The 17,323-nt window shown below is 41.7% G+C and overlaps 1 protein-coding gene and 1 long non-coding RNA gene across 2 annotated transcripts in view; one reads left to right on the top strand and one right to left on the bottom strand.

Annotated features, from left to right (window-relative positions):
- Positions 1-17,323, bottom strand: part of LOC134293808 (uncharacterized) — a 66,304-nt gene that overhangs the window by 33,932 nt on the left and 15,049 nt on the right. The window lies entirely within an intron of this gene.
- The window catches only part of man1c1 (mannosidase alpha class 1C member 1), a 109,680-nt gene that overhangs the window by 83,707 nt on the left and 8,650 nt on the right, over positions 1-17,323 (top strand). Inside the window, exons 5-7 of the mRNA XM_062962553.1 lie at positions 8,390-8,484; positions 12,622-12,745; positions 15,267-15,360. Of these exons, the coding sequence (XP_062818623.1) occupies positions 8,390-8,484; positions 12,622-12,745; positions 15,267-15,360 (313 nt within the window). The remainder of the gene's footprint in view (positions 1-8,389; positions 8,485-12,621; positions 12,746-15,266; positions 15,361-17,323) is intronic.

Genomic DNA, 17,323 nt, shown 5'->3' with positions numbered 1-17,323 from the left:
GAAAAGCTGTTGCGATGGTTAAGGCAGCGCGACGAAGCCTGTCCTCGGTCCCGTCCTCTGTTTATTACCACGTTCCAAGGAAGACGGCGGCAGCATTCTCTCCTCCAGGGAGACCCGGAAATTGCAAATAGTCCAAAGTAAACCAAATAGCATCAACACATTTTTTTCCAAGCAGAAGTATGTTGATTTTGACATTACCGTATGTGTCGCACCTCAGCCTTGATTCACCTTGCTCTAGCACACAAACTCCACAGCAGGTTTGAGTCTTTATAGTTTATTAAAGAAAGATAGTAAAAAGTTCTTCAAAAGTAAAAGTAAAACATCAAAAGTCAGTTACAAATATAGTCTTGAGATATACCATATATACTTGAGCATAAGCCGACCCGAATAGAAGCCGAGGCACCTAATTTTACCACAAAAAACTGCGAAAACATTGACTCCAGTATAAGCCGAGATACCAATAAAATGACCGTATATACTCAAGTATAAGCCAACCCAAATATAAGCCGAGGCACCTAATTTTACCACAAAAAAACCGGGAAAACATTGACTCCAGTATAAGCTGAGGGTGGTAAATTTCAGAAATAAAAATAGATACAAATAAAATTACATTAATTGAGGCATCAGTAGGTTAAATGTTTTTGAATATTTATATAAAGCTCAAATTTAAGATAAGACTGTCCAACTCTGATCAAATCATTATTCTCATCTTCTTCAATGTAAATGTGCTTATGAATCCTTTTAATAATAATAGAGTAAAGTAATACATGTAATAATAATAATAATAATAATAATAATAATAATAATAATAATAATAAATACAGGAAAATAATACACGTAATAATAAATAGAGTAAAATAATAAATGCAATAATAATAATAAAATCAGAGTGAAATAATAAATGTATTAATAATAATAAATGTAAAAAATGTAATAGTAGCAACAATAATAGAGAAAAATAATAAATGTAATAATACCAATAATAATAGCAAAAAATAATAAATCTACCATATAACCATAAATCTATCATAATAATAAATCTACCATATAACCAGCTGCAGCCAGTGCAACAAATCACTCTGACCAAGAGGTCATGAGTTCGAGGCCAGCTCGGAGCCCCATGTTTGTCTTTGTCTTTGTTCTATGTTAAGGCATTGAATGTTTGCCTTATATGTGTAATGTGATCCGCCCTGAGTCCCCTTCGGGGTGAGAGGGCGGAATATAAATACTGTAAATAAATAAGTATAAGCTGACCCAAATATAAGCCAACCAGGACCCTCACCCAAGTATAAGCTGATGAGGGCTTTTTCAGTCTTAAAAAGAGGGCTGAAAAACTAGGCTTATACTTGAGTATATACAGTAAGTCCAGAGCTTACCAGGAATAAACAACATCCAAAGGAAACATGGCAAAATCCAAGAAACATAGTTATATGGCCTGCAATATAATCCAAAGCACAGCAGGAAAACTAGAGCTTGCTTCTCTGGTCACAAGAAAGTTGATTTGACAACAGCTTTTCCCCAAAACGCCTCTTTTATCACATCACTCTTTGCAACACATGAAAGCATTTCTTTGCCCGCTCACCTCTTTCGTTTACACTATGCTGTACTCTCAATTCCAACCGCTCAGCCCTATCCAAGGAGCCCATCCCATCAAGGTCAGTTTGCTTGTTAACTTGCTGAGATTCATTAGCAAGCTGGGAATCTTCCAACCTCCCATCCTCCCTTCTTCACTGGGTTCAGGGTCATCAACTCCAAACCTGCCTGTGGGAAACTGAACTTGTACTCTCTGTTCCTCATCTTCTATCATCAGGGATATTTTGAACCTGAATCTCTCTTTCCTCATCAGAATCGATTCTAGATTCAAGCTGAGTCACAACAGTATGTACTTGTATATGTACTCCCATAGCATTGAGTCATGGTCGTTAATGTGGTGCCATAGATCAGGCCTTGCCAAACTTGGGTCCTCCCTCCAGGTGTTTTGCAGAATGGTGGGAGTTGAAGTCCAAAGTATGACAATAATAGCCCGACCCAAGCCCGACCAAGAAGCCATGAGATCGTGCCTCACACACTTAAGCAGCTGAGGGGCAAAAGGAAAGGGCCTGAGGCTGTTAGGAATGGTGGAAGTTGGAGTCCAAAACACCTGGAGGACCGAAGTTTGCCCATGCCTGGTTTAGATCCAACAGCTCGGGCTGTGGCGCAGGCTGGAGAGCAGCTGCGATGAATCACTGCAATGAATCAATCTGACCAGGAGGTCATGAGTTCGAGGCCCGCTCAGAGCCTATGTTTGTCTTGTCTTTGTTCTATGTTAAAAGGCATTGAATGTTTGCCTATATGTGTAATGTGATCTGCCCTGAGTCCCCTTCGGGGTGAGAAGGGCAGAATATAAATACTGTAAATAAATAAATAAATAAATAAATAAATAAATAAATAAATAAATAAACCTTGGAATTCCCAAAATCTGGAGGCAGGACTTCAGTGCTCCCCTCTCGTTGGCTAAATTGTGCAAAATGCAGAGGGTTTGCTTTCTCTCCCATCCTTTCCTGAAACAAACACCTTAATATAATATTTACATCAGAGTCCTGACCACGGGAGAGTACCTTTCTGCATAGTGAAGACCACATAAACTGTGGTCTTTGGGGATTTCAGCCAATGTAGCTGGCATTTCGGCACTAGACCTGATACGAGTATGTGCTCCTCTATTTGTGCGTGATCCGAGTAGGGAAGAGAATCGGTCTTTAAATAAAAAACACGTTGGCCCCTTCCCACACCAACACGAATGCAATGTCCCTCCAAAATTGTTTCTTCCTTGGGAGTCAAAGCGAGGCAGCCTCCGGTACAACAAAGATTAATCTCCCTTTCCAAAACGCATTTTGCTGAGCCATAAAACCCCACTGCAGTACAGTTCCTCCTTATTTCCCGGCTGCTCCCCAGTTCAGGCAGAGACTGATTGCACCATATATTTGCGATGTTGGGAAGGGAGAGAATGCACGAAATATCCAAGGCAGAGGCAAAGCGAAGCGAACAGCCCGTTCCTTCCCGCTTGCTCGTCCTGGCAGCTGTTTTGCATTTCCAAATGAGAGAACAGTGCTGAGCTAACGGCAAAGATTCAAGAAACTGCATGGGAAGGTTTTCAAAACACTTAACAGCGTTATGTTGTCAATGGCTTTCATGGCCAGAATCACTGGGTTGCTGTGAGTTTTCCAGGCTGTCTGGCCATGTTCCGGAAGCATTCTCCTGACATTTCATCCACATCTGTATGGGATATATTTGTGTATGAGAAAGCTGTACACCTACTTATAAGTCGCTTTGAGTCTCCTTCGGGAGAGATAAAACGGAAAAGAATAATAATAATAATAATAATAATAATAATAATAATAATAATAATTTGGAAACAATAGACATTGACAAAACTACGATCTGCCAACTGCAAAAGGCCACCCTGCTGGGATCTGCACACGTCATCCGAAAATACATCACACAGTCCTAGACACTTGGGAAGTGTTCGACTTGTGATTTTGTGATACGAAATCCAGCATATCTATCTTGTTTGCTGTGTCATAATAAAATAATAATAATAATAATAATAATAATAATAATAATAATAATAATAATACATCACACAGTCCTAGACACTTGGGAAGTGTTCGACTTATGATTTTGTGATACAAAATCCAGCATATCTATCTTGTTTGCTGTGTCATAATAAAATAATAATAATAATAATAATAATAATAATAATAATAATAATACATCACACAGTCCTAGACACTTGGGAAGTGTTCGACTTATGATTTTGTGATACAAAATCCAGCATATCTATCTTGTTTGCTGTGTCATAATAAAATAACAATAACAACAACAACTATAACAATAATCCAGCATATATATCTCGTTTGCTGACTGGAAAATAATAATAATAATAACAACAACAACAACAATAATCCCGCATATATATCTCGTTTGCTGACTGAAAAATAATAATAACAACAATAATAATAATCCATCATATATATCTCGTTTGCTGACTATGTCTTTGTGTCAATAATAATAATAATAATAATAATAATAGTTGGCTATGCCATACTGTGTCTTTGTGTCAATAATAATAATAATAATAATAATAATAATAATAATAATAATAATAATTGTTGTTGTTGGAATCACTAGGTTGCTGTGAGTTTTCCAGGCTGCCAGGCCATGTTCCAGAAGCATTCTCTCCTGACATTTCGCCCACATCTGTATGGGATATATTTGTGTATGAGAAAGCTGCACGCCTACTTATCACTTTGAGTCTCCTTCGGGAGAGATAAAGTGGAAAAGAATAATAATAATAACAACAACAACAATAATCCAGCATATATCTCTCGTTTGCTGACTGTGTCAATAATAATAATAATAATAATAATAATAATAATAATAATAATAATTGGCTGTGTCATATTGTGTCTTTGTGTCAATAATAATAATAATAATAATAATAATAATAATAATAATAATAATTGTTGTCAAAGGTTTCAATGGCTGGAATCACTGGGTTGCTGTGAGTTTTCCAGGCTGTCTGGCCATGTTCCAGAAGCATTCTCACCTGACGTTTTATCACATCCACAGCAGGCATCCCCAGAGGTTGTGAGGTCTGTTGGAAACTAGGCAAGTGGGGCTTATATATCTGTGGAATGTTCTCCCAACAAAGGATTCCCCCAGGGTGGGTAGCAGCCAAGCTTTGAAGCTGCAAGGCTATTCAATGCTACTCAAGCTGGCCAATTGGCACATTCACACTTGCCTCAGGCAGACAAGAGTTCTTTCTCCCACCCTGGACAATCCACAGAGATAGAAACCCCACTTGCCTAGTTCCCAACAGACTTCACAACCTCTGATTCAGGCCTGAGAAGGTGTGGAAAGTGTGGGGGGAATCTCCTTTTGACTTAGAGTCATCAGTGACAGTTGGACTGTCACAAAAACGGCCAGGAGTAAAAGGCTTGTGTGTGATCCCTTAAATCACTTAACTGGCCTCCCAGGATCAAGGAGTAATCTCTTGAGCACAGATTAACACCGAGAGCAATTTGCCCTCTAAAGACTGGGCACTGCTTGCTTCCACCCAGGTAGGGATAGGTGGGAGAACATAATGTGCTGCCATTATTATCACACCATGTAGGAGCCCCCGGTGGCGCAGTGGGTCGAACCCTTGTGCCAGCAGGACTGATGACTTGAAAGTTGGATTACTGACCTGAAGGTTGCCAGTTCGAAACCAACCCGGGGAGAGCGTGGATGAGCTCCCTCTGTCAGCTCCAGCTCCCCACACGGGGACATGATAGAAGCCTCCCACAAGAATTGTAAAAACATCAAAATATCTGGGTATCCCCTGGGCAACGTCCTTGCAGACGGCCAATTCTCTCACACCAGAAACTATTTGCAGTTTCTCAAGTTGCTCCTGACACAAAAAATTTTTATCACATCATGATCATCATCATCCCATTTTTATCCCAAGACTAGACATTTAACTACACTGTAGAATTAATGTAGTTTGACACCACTTTATTTAAACCCGACAAAATAGTCATGAGATCATACCAAACACACCTGGGCTTCAAGGTCTTCTCCTGGATCCTCTCAGACCATCTAATTAGTCTATTTTTCACTCCCTCTGTTCTCAACCCTAATCTGACTTCTCTGGAAAACTCCTCATCAGCCAAAGGCCATTTCTCAAGAGAACTGGTTTCACTATCCCTGGTTGCCTGGGAATGGTCACAGGAAGGCAAAACATATTTATTTACATCATTTTTACCCTGCCCTTCTCACTTGGAGGGACTCAGGGCGGCTTACAACAGACGGCAAATTACATTGGCCAAAATACATTCAATAAAACATAACAATTCCTAGCACTGACAGACTCCTCACTTTGAAACCCATCAGGCCCCTCGTCCTCAGAGAAATCCTCAGCCGCTTGCTGAGCTACAACAGGCTGCTGGTTGTGTTGGCTGGGGACGATGGGCACTATAATCCAGGGCATAACATCAGAGAACTCACTCTTTGTCAGCAAAAAGCAGTGCAGTCCTGAACTATTGGCATTTTATATTAAGAACAGTTGGAAGTGGAATTAGACTTCTCAGCCTCCCCCGCCCCGTGGCCTCTGTTTCCCAAAAACGTATCTGTCCCTTGCTATAAATGCCTTTGAGCCAGAAAGAAATGAACTTTGTTCTCAAGCCACAATTCTCTAAGATAAATTAAGGAAGGCTTGCCAGGGCATTAGCATAAGAATATGTGGAGCAAAGCCGTAGTTGGCAGGCGATCAGGTGGCAGGATTTGAAGCAGAGACCTTTAACCAAAGTCTGGTTAGTCTTTGCTCAGTTGGCTTCGGAGACGGACGCGGAGGGGCCATGATCTCCGCGCCAGATGCTGATAACAGACTCGTGTAATCCACTTCATCATTCATTTACCCAGATGAAGCTAGGTTTGCTTGGAGAAAAGAAATTACATGTCTGTTGGGGGAAGGCTTGCACGAGAGAATGGGGATATGGTTTATTGCAGCCTTAAATCTGTGAGCACGAGTCTAGATCCTTTCAATATTCTTTTCATATGTATTAAATCCCTTCTACAGCATGGCTGTGGCTTTGCTTGCTTGGAGTGCTATGCATCCTATGTTCCTGGCCAGAGTCCTTGTATTATTGTCGTTGTTGTTGTTGTTATATTTATTTATACCCCACATCATCTCTCCCAAAAGAGACTCAAAACAGTTTAACATAACAGCATTAGCATACAATTTAAAATATACAAACATGCAAACAGGACGTTATTCCACAGATGTATATATATATACTCGCCTCACTTCCAACAGAACCTCTGAAGATGCCAGCCACAGATGCAGGCAAAACGTTAGGAGAGAATGCTGCTGGAACATAGCTATACAGCCCAAAAGATCCCACAGCAACCCAATCTAAACACGGCAGTAGGAGAAAAATAAGATTTCTTCACCAATAAACACGGCAGTAGGAGAAAAATAAGATTTCTTCACCAATAAACACGGCAGCAGGAGAAAAATAAGATTTCTTCACCAATAAACACGGCAGTAGGAGAAAAATAAGATTTCTTCACCACTAAACATGGCAGTAGGAGAAAAATAAGATGTCTTCGCCAATAAACACGGCAGTAGGAGAAAAATAAGATGTCTTCACCAATAAAAACGGCAGTAGGAGAAAAATAAGATGTCTTCACCAATAAACACGGCAGTAGGAGAAAAATAAGATTTCTTCACCACTAAACATGGCAGTAGGAGAAAAATAAGATGTCTTCGCCAATAAACACGGCAGTAGGAGAAAAATAAGATTTCTTCACCAATAAACACGGCAGTAGGAGAAAAATAAGATGTCTTCACCAATAAACACGGCAGTAGGAGAAAAATAAGATTTCTTCACCAATAAACACGGTAGTAGGAGAAAAATAAGATGTCTTCACCAATAAACACGGCAGTAGGAGAAAAATAAGATTTCTTCACCAATAAACACGGCAGTAGGAGAAAAATAAGATGTCTTCACCAATAAACACGGCAGTAGGAGAAAAATAAGATGTCTTCACCAATAAAAACGGCAGTAGGAGAAAAATAAGATGTCTTCACCAATAAACACGGCAGTAGGAGAAAAATAAGATTTCTTCACCACTAAACATGGCAGTAGGAGAAAAATAAGATTTCTTCACCAATAAACACGGCAGTAGGAGAAAAATAAGATTTCTTCACCAATAAACACGGCAGTAGGAGAAAAATAAGATTTCTTCACCAATAAACACGGCAGTAGGAGAAAAATAAGATTTCTTCACCACTAAACATGGCAGTAGGAGAAAACTAAGATGTCTTCGCCAATAAACACGGCAGTAGGAGAAAAATAAGATGTCTTCACCAATAAACACGGCAGTAGGAGAAAAATAAGATGTCTTCACCAATAAACTCGGCAGTAGGAGAAAAATAAGATGTCTTCGCCAATAAACACGGCAGTAGGAGAAAAATAAGATTTCTTCGCCAATAAACACGGCAGTAGGAGAAAAATAAGATTTCTTTACCAGCACAGCCCCCAATGGTTTCTCGCCATCATTAGTTTGATTGCAGTCAAAGTGTCTTTTGATGCGCCAGCTTTCAGCTGATGAGCCCCAGCTTGTTCCAGTCTTGCTCGGAAGGAGGGTTCGTGCCAGGATACACAAAGTGTTCTCATTCAGTCCCGGGCAAAATAAAGTCTGTGTCGGTGGAAAACCAAACCTAATTTTGTGAAGAATCTTTTCATCGGCGGAACATACACAGGTTTTATATTTATACGTCTAACGAAATGTGTGTTTTCTGAACCATTGCTCCCCTTTTAACTCCTGGATTTCTGAGTTGTCCTTTGTCTGTCTTTGCTTCCCGCAGGTCTTCAAGAGCAAAGCCCTGGAACTCGGAGAAAAGCTTCTCCCGGCCTTCAACACGCCGACGGGAATCCCGCGGGGAGTCATAAACCTGGGCAGGCAAGGCACATATCGCTACTCCAGTCTCTTTTAACAACAAATATTGCCTACAACAGGGGTGGACAGAGGTAGCCCCCTCCCATCCATTTCTCTGGGCTCCTGAGATTTCCTCCCCACACCCACTCCCACTTTGCAAAATAAAGATCTGTGGGTAGCATGAAAAGAAGGAAATGCCACCCCAAGGCACAGCTTGGTTGGACTTTTATAGGATTTCCAAGGACATTTCACACCTTATAGATTCTTCCGTTCCCATACCCTCTCTGTCTTTCATCCTGCACATGGCGCTTTGGATCAGATGTTCATCAAAACAGTTCAGGAAAGCAAATGTCCCGGTTACAACCATTCAATATATCAATAGACCCTCTGGGACTTTTGAAGCTTCATTTTTTGGCCCTAAATTGGTTTCCTTTATTTTCAAGGTCCATAGTAAAAGCCCATAGTTTGCTCTTTTAATGGGTCTGAACCCTGCCATCGGCTAATCTTTGACAGCAACAGCTAAAATCCCACTACGACCTTCTATTATGCTTTGTGGAAGTGTTTAAGATACTGAAAATGACTTTTTAGAATTTAGGACAAAGAGTGGGAATCTCTTCCTTTTCCAATAACCACTTTTGCAATTAGAGCTACAGGTTGCCCACTCCTAGTCAAGACAAAATATGCAAGGTCCTAGATTCTGAAAACTGCAGTCCAAAATAATAATAATCATCATCATCATCATCATCATCATCGTCATAGGAGCCACGGTGGTACAATGGGTTAAACACTTGTGCCAGCTGGACTGTTGACCTGAAGGTTGCCAGTTCAAATCTGCGAGACAGGGTGAGCTCCTGTCTGTTAGTTCTAGCTTGCAGGAACATGAGAGAAGCCTCCCAGCAGGATGCTAACACATCCAGGCATCCCCTGGGCAACGTCTCTGTAGACGGCCAATTCTCTCACACCAGAAGCAACTTGCATTATGTTCTCAAGTCACTTCTGAGACTAAAAAAAAAAAAGTCACTTCTGAGATGGGATGAGCTCCTGTCTGTCAGCTCTAGCTTGGGGGGACATGACAGAAGCCTCCCAGCAGGGTGGTAACATATCCGGGGAGTCCCCTGGGCAACGTCTCTGTAGACGGCCAATTCTCTCACACCAGAAGCAACCTGCATTATGTTCTCAAGTCGCTTCTGAGACGGGATAAGCTCCTGTCCGTCAGCTCTAGCTTGCAGGGACATGTGAGAAGCCTCCCAGCAGGATGGCAACACATCCAGGCATCCCCTGGGCAACGTCTCTGTAGACAGCCAATTCTCTCACGCCAGAAGGAACTTGCATTATGTTCTCAAGTCGCTTCTGAGACGGGTGAGCTCCTGTCTGTCAGCTCTACCTTGGGGGGACATGAGAGAAGCCTCCCAGCAGGGTGGTAACACATCCAGGCATCCCCTGGGCAACGTCTCTGTAGACAGCCAATTCTCTCACACCAGAAGCAACTTGCATTATGTTCTCAAGTCGCTTCTGAGACAGGATGAGCTCCTGTCTGTCAGCTCTACCTTGGGGGGACATGATAGAAGCCTCCCAGCAGGGTGGTAACATATCCGGGCAATGTTCCCTGGGCAACGTCTCTGTGGACAGCCAATTCTCTCACACCAGAAGCAACTTGCATTATGTTCTCAAGTCGCTTCTGAGACAGGATGAGCTCCTGTCTGTCAGCTCTACCTTGGGGGGACATGATAGAAGCCTCCCAGCAGGGTGGTAACATATCCGGGCAACGTTCCCTGGGCAACGTCTCTGTGGACAGCCAATTCTCTCACGCCAGAAGCAACTTGCATTATGTTTTCAAGTGGCTTCTAATACAATAAAAAAATCATCATCATCACAACATCAAGAGCAGGAGTAAGAAGAACAGTATTTCCAAGCTCTGGCAGCTCCTCGCATCTCATGGATGACCTTGGCTCACATTGAAGTATTTTGGAAGCGTCTTGGATCTTTGCAGTCTGAGAAAAAACAATACGCCTTGATTGGAGAGAGTATGGAAATTGGGAGAGAACTAAATGAACGCACTGGAGTTTAATCTCTTGGGGTGAGAAAAAAATCACCCTGGAGATTATGATAGTGCTTGATGATAATGATGATGACGATGATGAGGTCTGATGAGGGGAGAAATCAGCAGAAGCCTTCCCGCTGCTAAGCAAAGGGTTGCAAAAGGACATTCGGTGTCTCTCCTTTGCACACACTCCACACACTTTTCAGGTTTCTTTAGCTTATACGTATAACTTATTACTAGGAGCAAGCAGGATTTATGGCCCAAGGAATTCCTTACAACTTGGCCCGATTAATCTTGCTTTTGCTCCAGTGGTACGGGAAAATGAATTGCTAGGCAACCGTGGTATTAAATACTGAAATAAAAACACACAGACACACAACAAAACAAATGATTTCTAAAACGCTGAGCCAAACATTTGAATGTTTAATTTAATGTTTATTTCTAGCGCCAGTGCAGTAGCCAAGCGCATGGAAAGCAAGGGAAAGGCCCGGGGCATGCCCTCGGGCTCCTAGCTTGAGCCTAGAGAAGGAAAAAGTGAGTGGAAAAGAGAGGAAGAAAAGCAGCCTGGAAGTTGTTCTTTCCACCTTGGAGAACACATGTGTGTGTGTGTCTGTGTGTATGTGGTATATTGGGGCTCAGCCACTAGACAGTTGGTTTTGTAGCCCACCCTTCTTTAACCATCACGAACAAATATTTGTTACCAGGTGAGTGTGCAGCAGAATCAGCAGAGTCCAGTTAACACCGTGTGCAAAAGACTCAGACCAGGCAGAGGAATTGAAAGAACAAAAAGAAACTTTACTTATTTGAGTTGAAGTCAAATAAACAGTTCAGCAATCGTACAATGTCCTTGTAGTTGCATGGGATCAATAACTAATCAATCAGCATTCAATATATATGCAGCATAGCATATTTAAATCAACTACTTGACCGTAGCCAGAGAGCCTGTCTATTTCTGTGCTCTCCCTCCAAGCTCAAATTCCAACTGACAAACCAACTGACAAAACCAGCCATCTGCCATCAAACTGATACATTGTTGTTTTGAGCTGAGCTCTTTTACAGAGATTTCCTGCAAACTTCTTTGCAAGGATTTTTTTACACACACACATATATATACACATTAGCATTTTGGCACAATAATATTTCCACCTGTCTCGTGATGTAGAATGTGGTCCACACTCTTGTTACATCCTGGATAGACTACTGCAACGCGTTTTATGTGGAGTTGCCTTTGAAGACTGCTCGGAAGCTTCAACTGGCTCTGGGATCAGGCTTTCAGTCATTAATACAGTGCAATAACAGACTTGGAATTATTGATAATTGACAACAGAATGGCCTTGGACTGATTTTTGGATGATGTGATTTTAATATTGACTGCAATGTTTTCAATGTTTAATTTTAATTTATTGTAAGTCTCCATTTGTATGTATTTTAAGGCATCTAATGGTTGCCATACGTAAGCCGCCTTGAGTCCCTTTCGGGGTAGAGAAAGGCAGGGTAGAAATAAGGTAAACAAACAAATAAATAAATAGGAGAAGTTTGATACTTGGCAGTTTGTGATGGGGGGGAAATATGACAGCTATGAATGGACTGGGAGAGTCCATTCTGTTGCTTGCCTGCTTGCAGTGCCATATAAATAAATTATTATTATTATTATTATTATTATTATTATTATTATTATTTGGAGCCCCAATGGTGTAGTGGGTTAAAGCCTTGTGACTTGAAGGTTGGGTTGCTGACCTGAAGGTTGCCGGTTCGAATCCAACCCGGGGATGAGCTCCCTCTATCAGCTCCAGCTCCATGCGGGGACATGAGAGAAGCCTCCCACAAGGATGATCAAAACGTCCGGGCAACATCCCCTGGGCAACGTCCTTGCAGACAGCCAATTCTCTCACACCAGAAGCGACTTGCAGCTTCTTAAGTCGCTCCTGACATGAAAATTATTATTATTATCATTATTATTATCATTATTATTATTATTATCAAGGTAAACCACTAACTTCCTCAGTATACTACGCAGCAGACGGGACAATGTCCGGGATTAGGACAGGTTTGCCGGGGAGATCGATCTGGGATTCTGCTTGGTGTGCTTAGTATTAATGTTTGTCTTCTTTCCCCTGCAGCGGGATGAGCTGGAGCTGGGGATGGGCCTCCGCCGGAAGCAGCATTTTAGCCGAATTCGGCAGCCTCCACTTAGAATTTCTGCACCTCTCCGATCTGTCTGGAAACCCAGTATATGTCGAGAAGGTAAGTACCTCCTTGTTCCTTACACATTTGCTTACAACCGAACTTATCTCCGGGAAGTAATTGAAGCTTGGCAAAAGGAGCTGTCCAGAACTGACCAGCAGGAACCCCATATACTTTTGAGCAGCAGTTTTCCCTTGGATGCTCACCCAGTCCTCCACTCTGAAGGAGACAAATAGCTCCATTGAGAATCAGAACCAGTTCCTTCAGCCCAACAGAAATAGATCTGCCCAGAGCACCTCATGCGACACAAAATGATACGAGAGTTCTCCCCAGTATTTCATTGAAACAGCCCAGGAAGAGCCTGTTCCCAGGATCTATTGCTAACCAGCAAGCCATCTGCCTGGTTGGTGGCTGAGGAATAGGGAAAAAGAGGTTGAAGAAGGGCTCGCCGGAGGAGAAGATGCAAGAGGAAAGTGGGCAAAAGAGAGACACAAACGAAGCTGGAAAGTGGGGAACCAAGGAGACTGGAAGGAGAAGATAAGGCATGCACAAGGCGGAGATAGGAAACTGTGTTTGGGGAGACAAAAAAGCAGAAACACAGAACTGAAGGACTAAAATACTGTGAAGAGTTTGGATCAGTGTCTATAATTCAGAAAATAACGTGCGGAATGTGGGGAAAGTCCTGAGTTTTATGGGGTGCTCTTTTTCAAAGGCTTTCCCACAAGGCCGGTCGGTTACGTCTCCATCCCCTTGTTAATTCCAGCCAATCAATAAGTGTGAGAACTGCCTTGTTAATGGATTCAACCACCCAGAACATGCTGAAGATTAAAGCGAAATCCGGGTGAGAAAACAAAGCAGCAGGAGGAGCCGGTTGCAGAGGGTCGTCCGGAGGGAAATGGGCTTCCGAAAAGAAAAGCGGATCAGCTCATTAGCTCCGGGTGGCAAGAGACTTGGGGGCCTTTGACACAGGGCCTTGCCCACTCCCATCTGTGCTCAGCCATATAATTAATATGCCATGTTCTTCGCATAAGATGTAGCATCGCAACTAGGTCCTCCAGGGCATCTGTATGGTCACTGCCTGCCCGAAGCTGACTGTAAAGTTGCGCTGGAATCCACACAAATTAAAGCCACAAATGCGATGGCCAACTGTACAGTTAGGTTGGTGAGCAATTACTGTAGAACCAGTATAATAATATTAACAGTAACATGAAACTGAGCGTTTGACTTAGATCAGGGAAACGCTGTCCAGAAGACGACTCACCAGCATAATCTGCAAGCTTAGTCACGTTGACTTGGGGTTATTGTTCCCAAGATTTGTTCCCAAGTTCAGGTGCATCTAGGGAAATCCCATTCACCATTGCCATTTACCAGAGGGGAAAATGTTTATTTATTTATTTTATTTACATCATTTATATATCTCCTTCATTGATATATGATCAATGAACATAGTGTTAAAAATGATCAACTCATAGCATTTAAAACATCTCAAGTAACAACAGATGAAAACATTGCAAGTCATGTTGCACTCCAGACCTGGAAACACCTATGACCACTGCACCACACAAGAGTCCAGGAATATAAGCAAACAGTTTATTGTAAAAGAACATATAAAAAGCATATAAAAGTCAGAAATAAGAAATAATAATAATAATAATAATAATTTTATTCTTATACCCCGCCCCATCTCCCCGAAGGGACTCGGGGCGGCTTACATGGGGCCAAGCCCGAACAGAACAATAAAAACAAAACAATAAAACCAATAAACCAATAATCAAACAATAAAAGCAAGTCATAAAAACCACATACAAGAAAAAATGTTAAAATCATGGATGGAAGATATATAACCCAGAAAGGTTTAGCAAAAGGTGAGAACCAAACAATAATCCAAATGTCTCATAAAGTTCCAAAGATGACAAAGCTCATAAACAGACAGGAATCCCAGATACAGCGCAAGTCCACAATCCGGAAGATTTAGCTAGTAAGACTTAAACAGGAGTACATGAACAGGAACATGAAAACTTCCAGGATATTTAAGTCCAAAATCAAAGCTTGACTTGAATCAGGAACAAGAGAACTCAGGCTTAGCTTCTCTCTCTAACGCAGCATTGCCTGAACTGAACTTAAGGTACACAACTTGTTGCTTAATAGACACCCATGAAAGCATTCTGTTTCCCGTGAATTTCTTTCTGAGCCAGTTTTCTCACATAGAGAGCCATCATTTCCCAGACTTGAGAGCCCATCACTTTGTGCCACAGGAAAGCTCACAATCCTCTCTAAATCATCAATTAAACCATTCACCTCTGGTGACTGATCTACAACACAAAATGCCTTGCCGTGTGCTTAGCTTCGTTTTATTGCTTGCCGTGTCTTCTAACTATGATTCTGTGATTTTTATGGTTTCTTAGGCATACGACGACAACTGATTCAGAAGCCAGGTGGCTGTACAAATAATAGAAATCAGAAATGAATTATCCATTTGTAATCTCTGAATTTATGTGGGAAGGTTTTCCAAAATTTCTTCTGTGAATAGAAAAAGGAAAAGACGGAAATAAATCTATCTCTAGTTATTTTCTCCCCGTAGGTGATGAATATCCGCAAAGTCTTGAACAGAATTGAGAAGCCGCAGGGACTGTATCCCAACTTCCTCAGCCCCGTAACTGGGAACTGGGTTCAGCGTGAGTATTTAAAGCGATTCCCTTGATGGAACAAGCTACGATTATTGATGTGTGTCTGATTTCCTCGTGGCTCTTGTGGGTCTCGAGTGCCCTGAGCCAAGAAAACATTAGCTGCCAAATTAAAATCCTCGCCAGTGCTAATCAAAGAGTTCTTTATGCAGAGTGCTTCAGACTCATTCCGCAGAACAGATGCAAAAGATTCATTTCTCACACCCAGAGACCTCTTTGTGCCAAATAAATGGAAGATCACAAAGTCCATCTAAGCGGATGGCTGAGTGACCCCTGGCATGTCTGCAGAAATATTTAGAAAACACATGTCCCTTCTGAAGAAATGAAAGGACATGATATAGCCATGTTTAAGTACTGGGAAGGATGTCACATTGAGGAGTGAATACATCTCATGGTTTCATGAAACAGTGGATGTGGCTCTTAATGAGACATGCGGCATTATCACAGGATGTCTACACCCTACACTGTTGGAGGAATTATACTCTTTAGCCGGCATTGCACCACTTGACATCTGTCGGAAAGTAGCAGCCAGTAATGAAAGGACCAAGGTATTGACATCTCCAACCCATCCTCTGTTCGGATATCAGCCAGCAAGCCAATGCCTTAAATCAAGAAATAGCTTCTTAAGATCTACAGAGATACTCGCAGGAACACCTCAGCAAGCAAGAGCCCAAAAGTGGCAGGCTAAAACCTGGAACCTCAATCAGTGGCTGAGATGGGATGTGAGACTCCCTATTGGGCACACAGAAGACTGGCTGACTTGGAAGGTGCTGTATTCTCAACTCGCTTCTGGCACAATTATATATACAGTAGAGTCTCACTTATCCAACATAAATGGGCCGGCAGAATGTTGGATAAGCGAATATGTTGGATAATAAGGAGGCATTAAGGAAAAGCCTATTAAACATCAAATTAGGTTATGATTTTACAAATTAAGCACCAAAACATCATGCTATACAACAAATTTGACAGAAAAAGTAGTTCAATACACAGTAATGCTACCGTGTTTCCCCGAAAATAAGACAGTGTCTTATATCAATTTTTGTTCCCAAAGATGTGCTAGGTCTTATTTTCAGGGGATGTCTTATTTTTCCATGAAGAAGAATTCACATTTATCGTTGAACAAAAAAATGAACATTTATTATATACTCTTACAGTAGTTGTTATCACAAACCAGCATAACCAGACAAAATGTGAATCCTATCAAGAATTTTTTGTTACTACCATTATTTCCATGTACAACTGGTATGTACATTTACCAATCCTGCATGCTCTGGTGTTCTGTTTGGCAGGCGCTGGGCATGCTTCCAAACAAAAAACTTTGCTAGGTCTTACTTTCAGGGGAGGCCTTATATTTAGCAATTCAGCAAAACTTCTACTAGGTCTTATTTTTCAGGGATGTCTTATTTTCGGGGAAACAGGGTATGTAGTAATTACTGTATTTACAAATTTAGCACCAAAATATCACGATGTATTGAAAACATTGACTACAAAAATGCGTTGCATAATCCAGAATCTTGGATAAGCGAGTGTTGGATAAGTGAGACTCTACTGTATATATAAAATCACCTGAATTCCAGATGGATGAGTCCTGAGTACCGTCGTGTGCATTCCAACTATAAATGGTGATAGTAATAAATTCTCCTTCTCTACATTTCTTTTTTTGGAGAGGTGATTTGCACATCCCTGGCTGCCCTGCAGAATCTACGCCGAGATGTAAAAAATAAGAGGAGAAAAAAATCCCCCTTGTGTGCTTTCAAGTTATAAATCTGTCCAAGAGTTTCTCAGGCAGATTTTCCCCAGGCAAGCGGGTTGCAGAGCGGAGCGGCTTGAACAGGTAGCCTTGGAAGAAGCAGGGCCTCATTCGGCATTCTGGGCACATCTCCCCACCTGGCACTCGGGTTCTCCGCTCGGCCCACCTCCCCTCCGAACGAACCAACGTCAATCTGCCAAG

Source organism: Anolis carolinensis, unplaced genomic scaffold, assembly GCF_035594765.1.
Source record: "Anolis carolinensis isolate JA03-04 unplaced genomic scaffold, rAnoCar3.1.pri scaffold_10, whole genome shotgun sequence".
In the NCBI taxonomy this organism is placed as follows: domain Eukaryota; kingdom Metazoa; phylum Chordata; class Lepidosauria; order Squamata; family Dactyloidae; genus Anolis; species Anolis carolinensis.
This window is presented reverse-complemented; position numbering and strand designations above follow the sequence as displayed.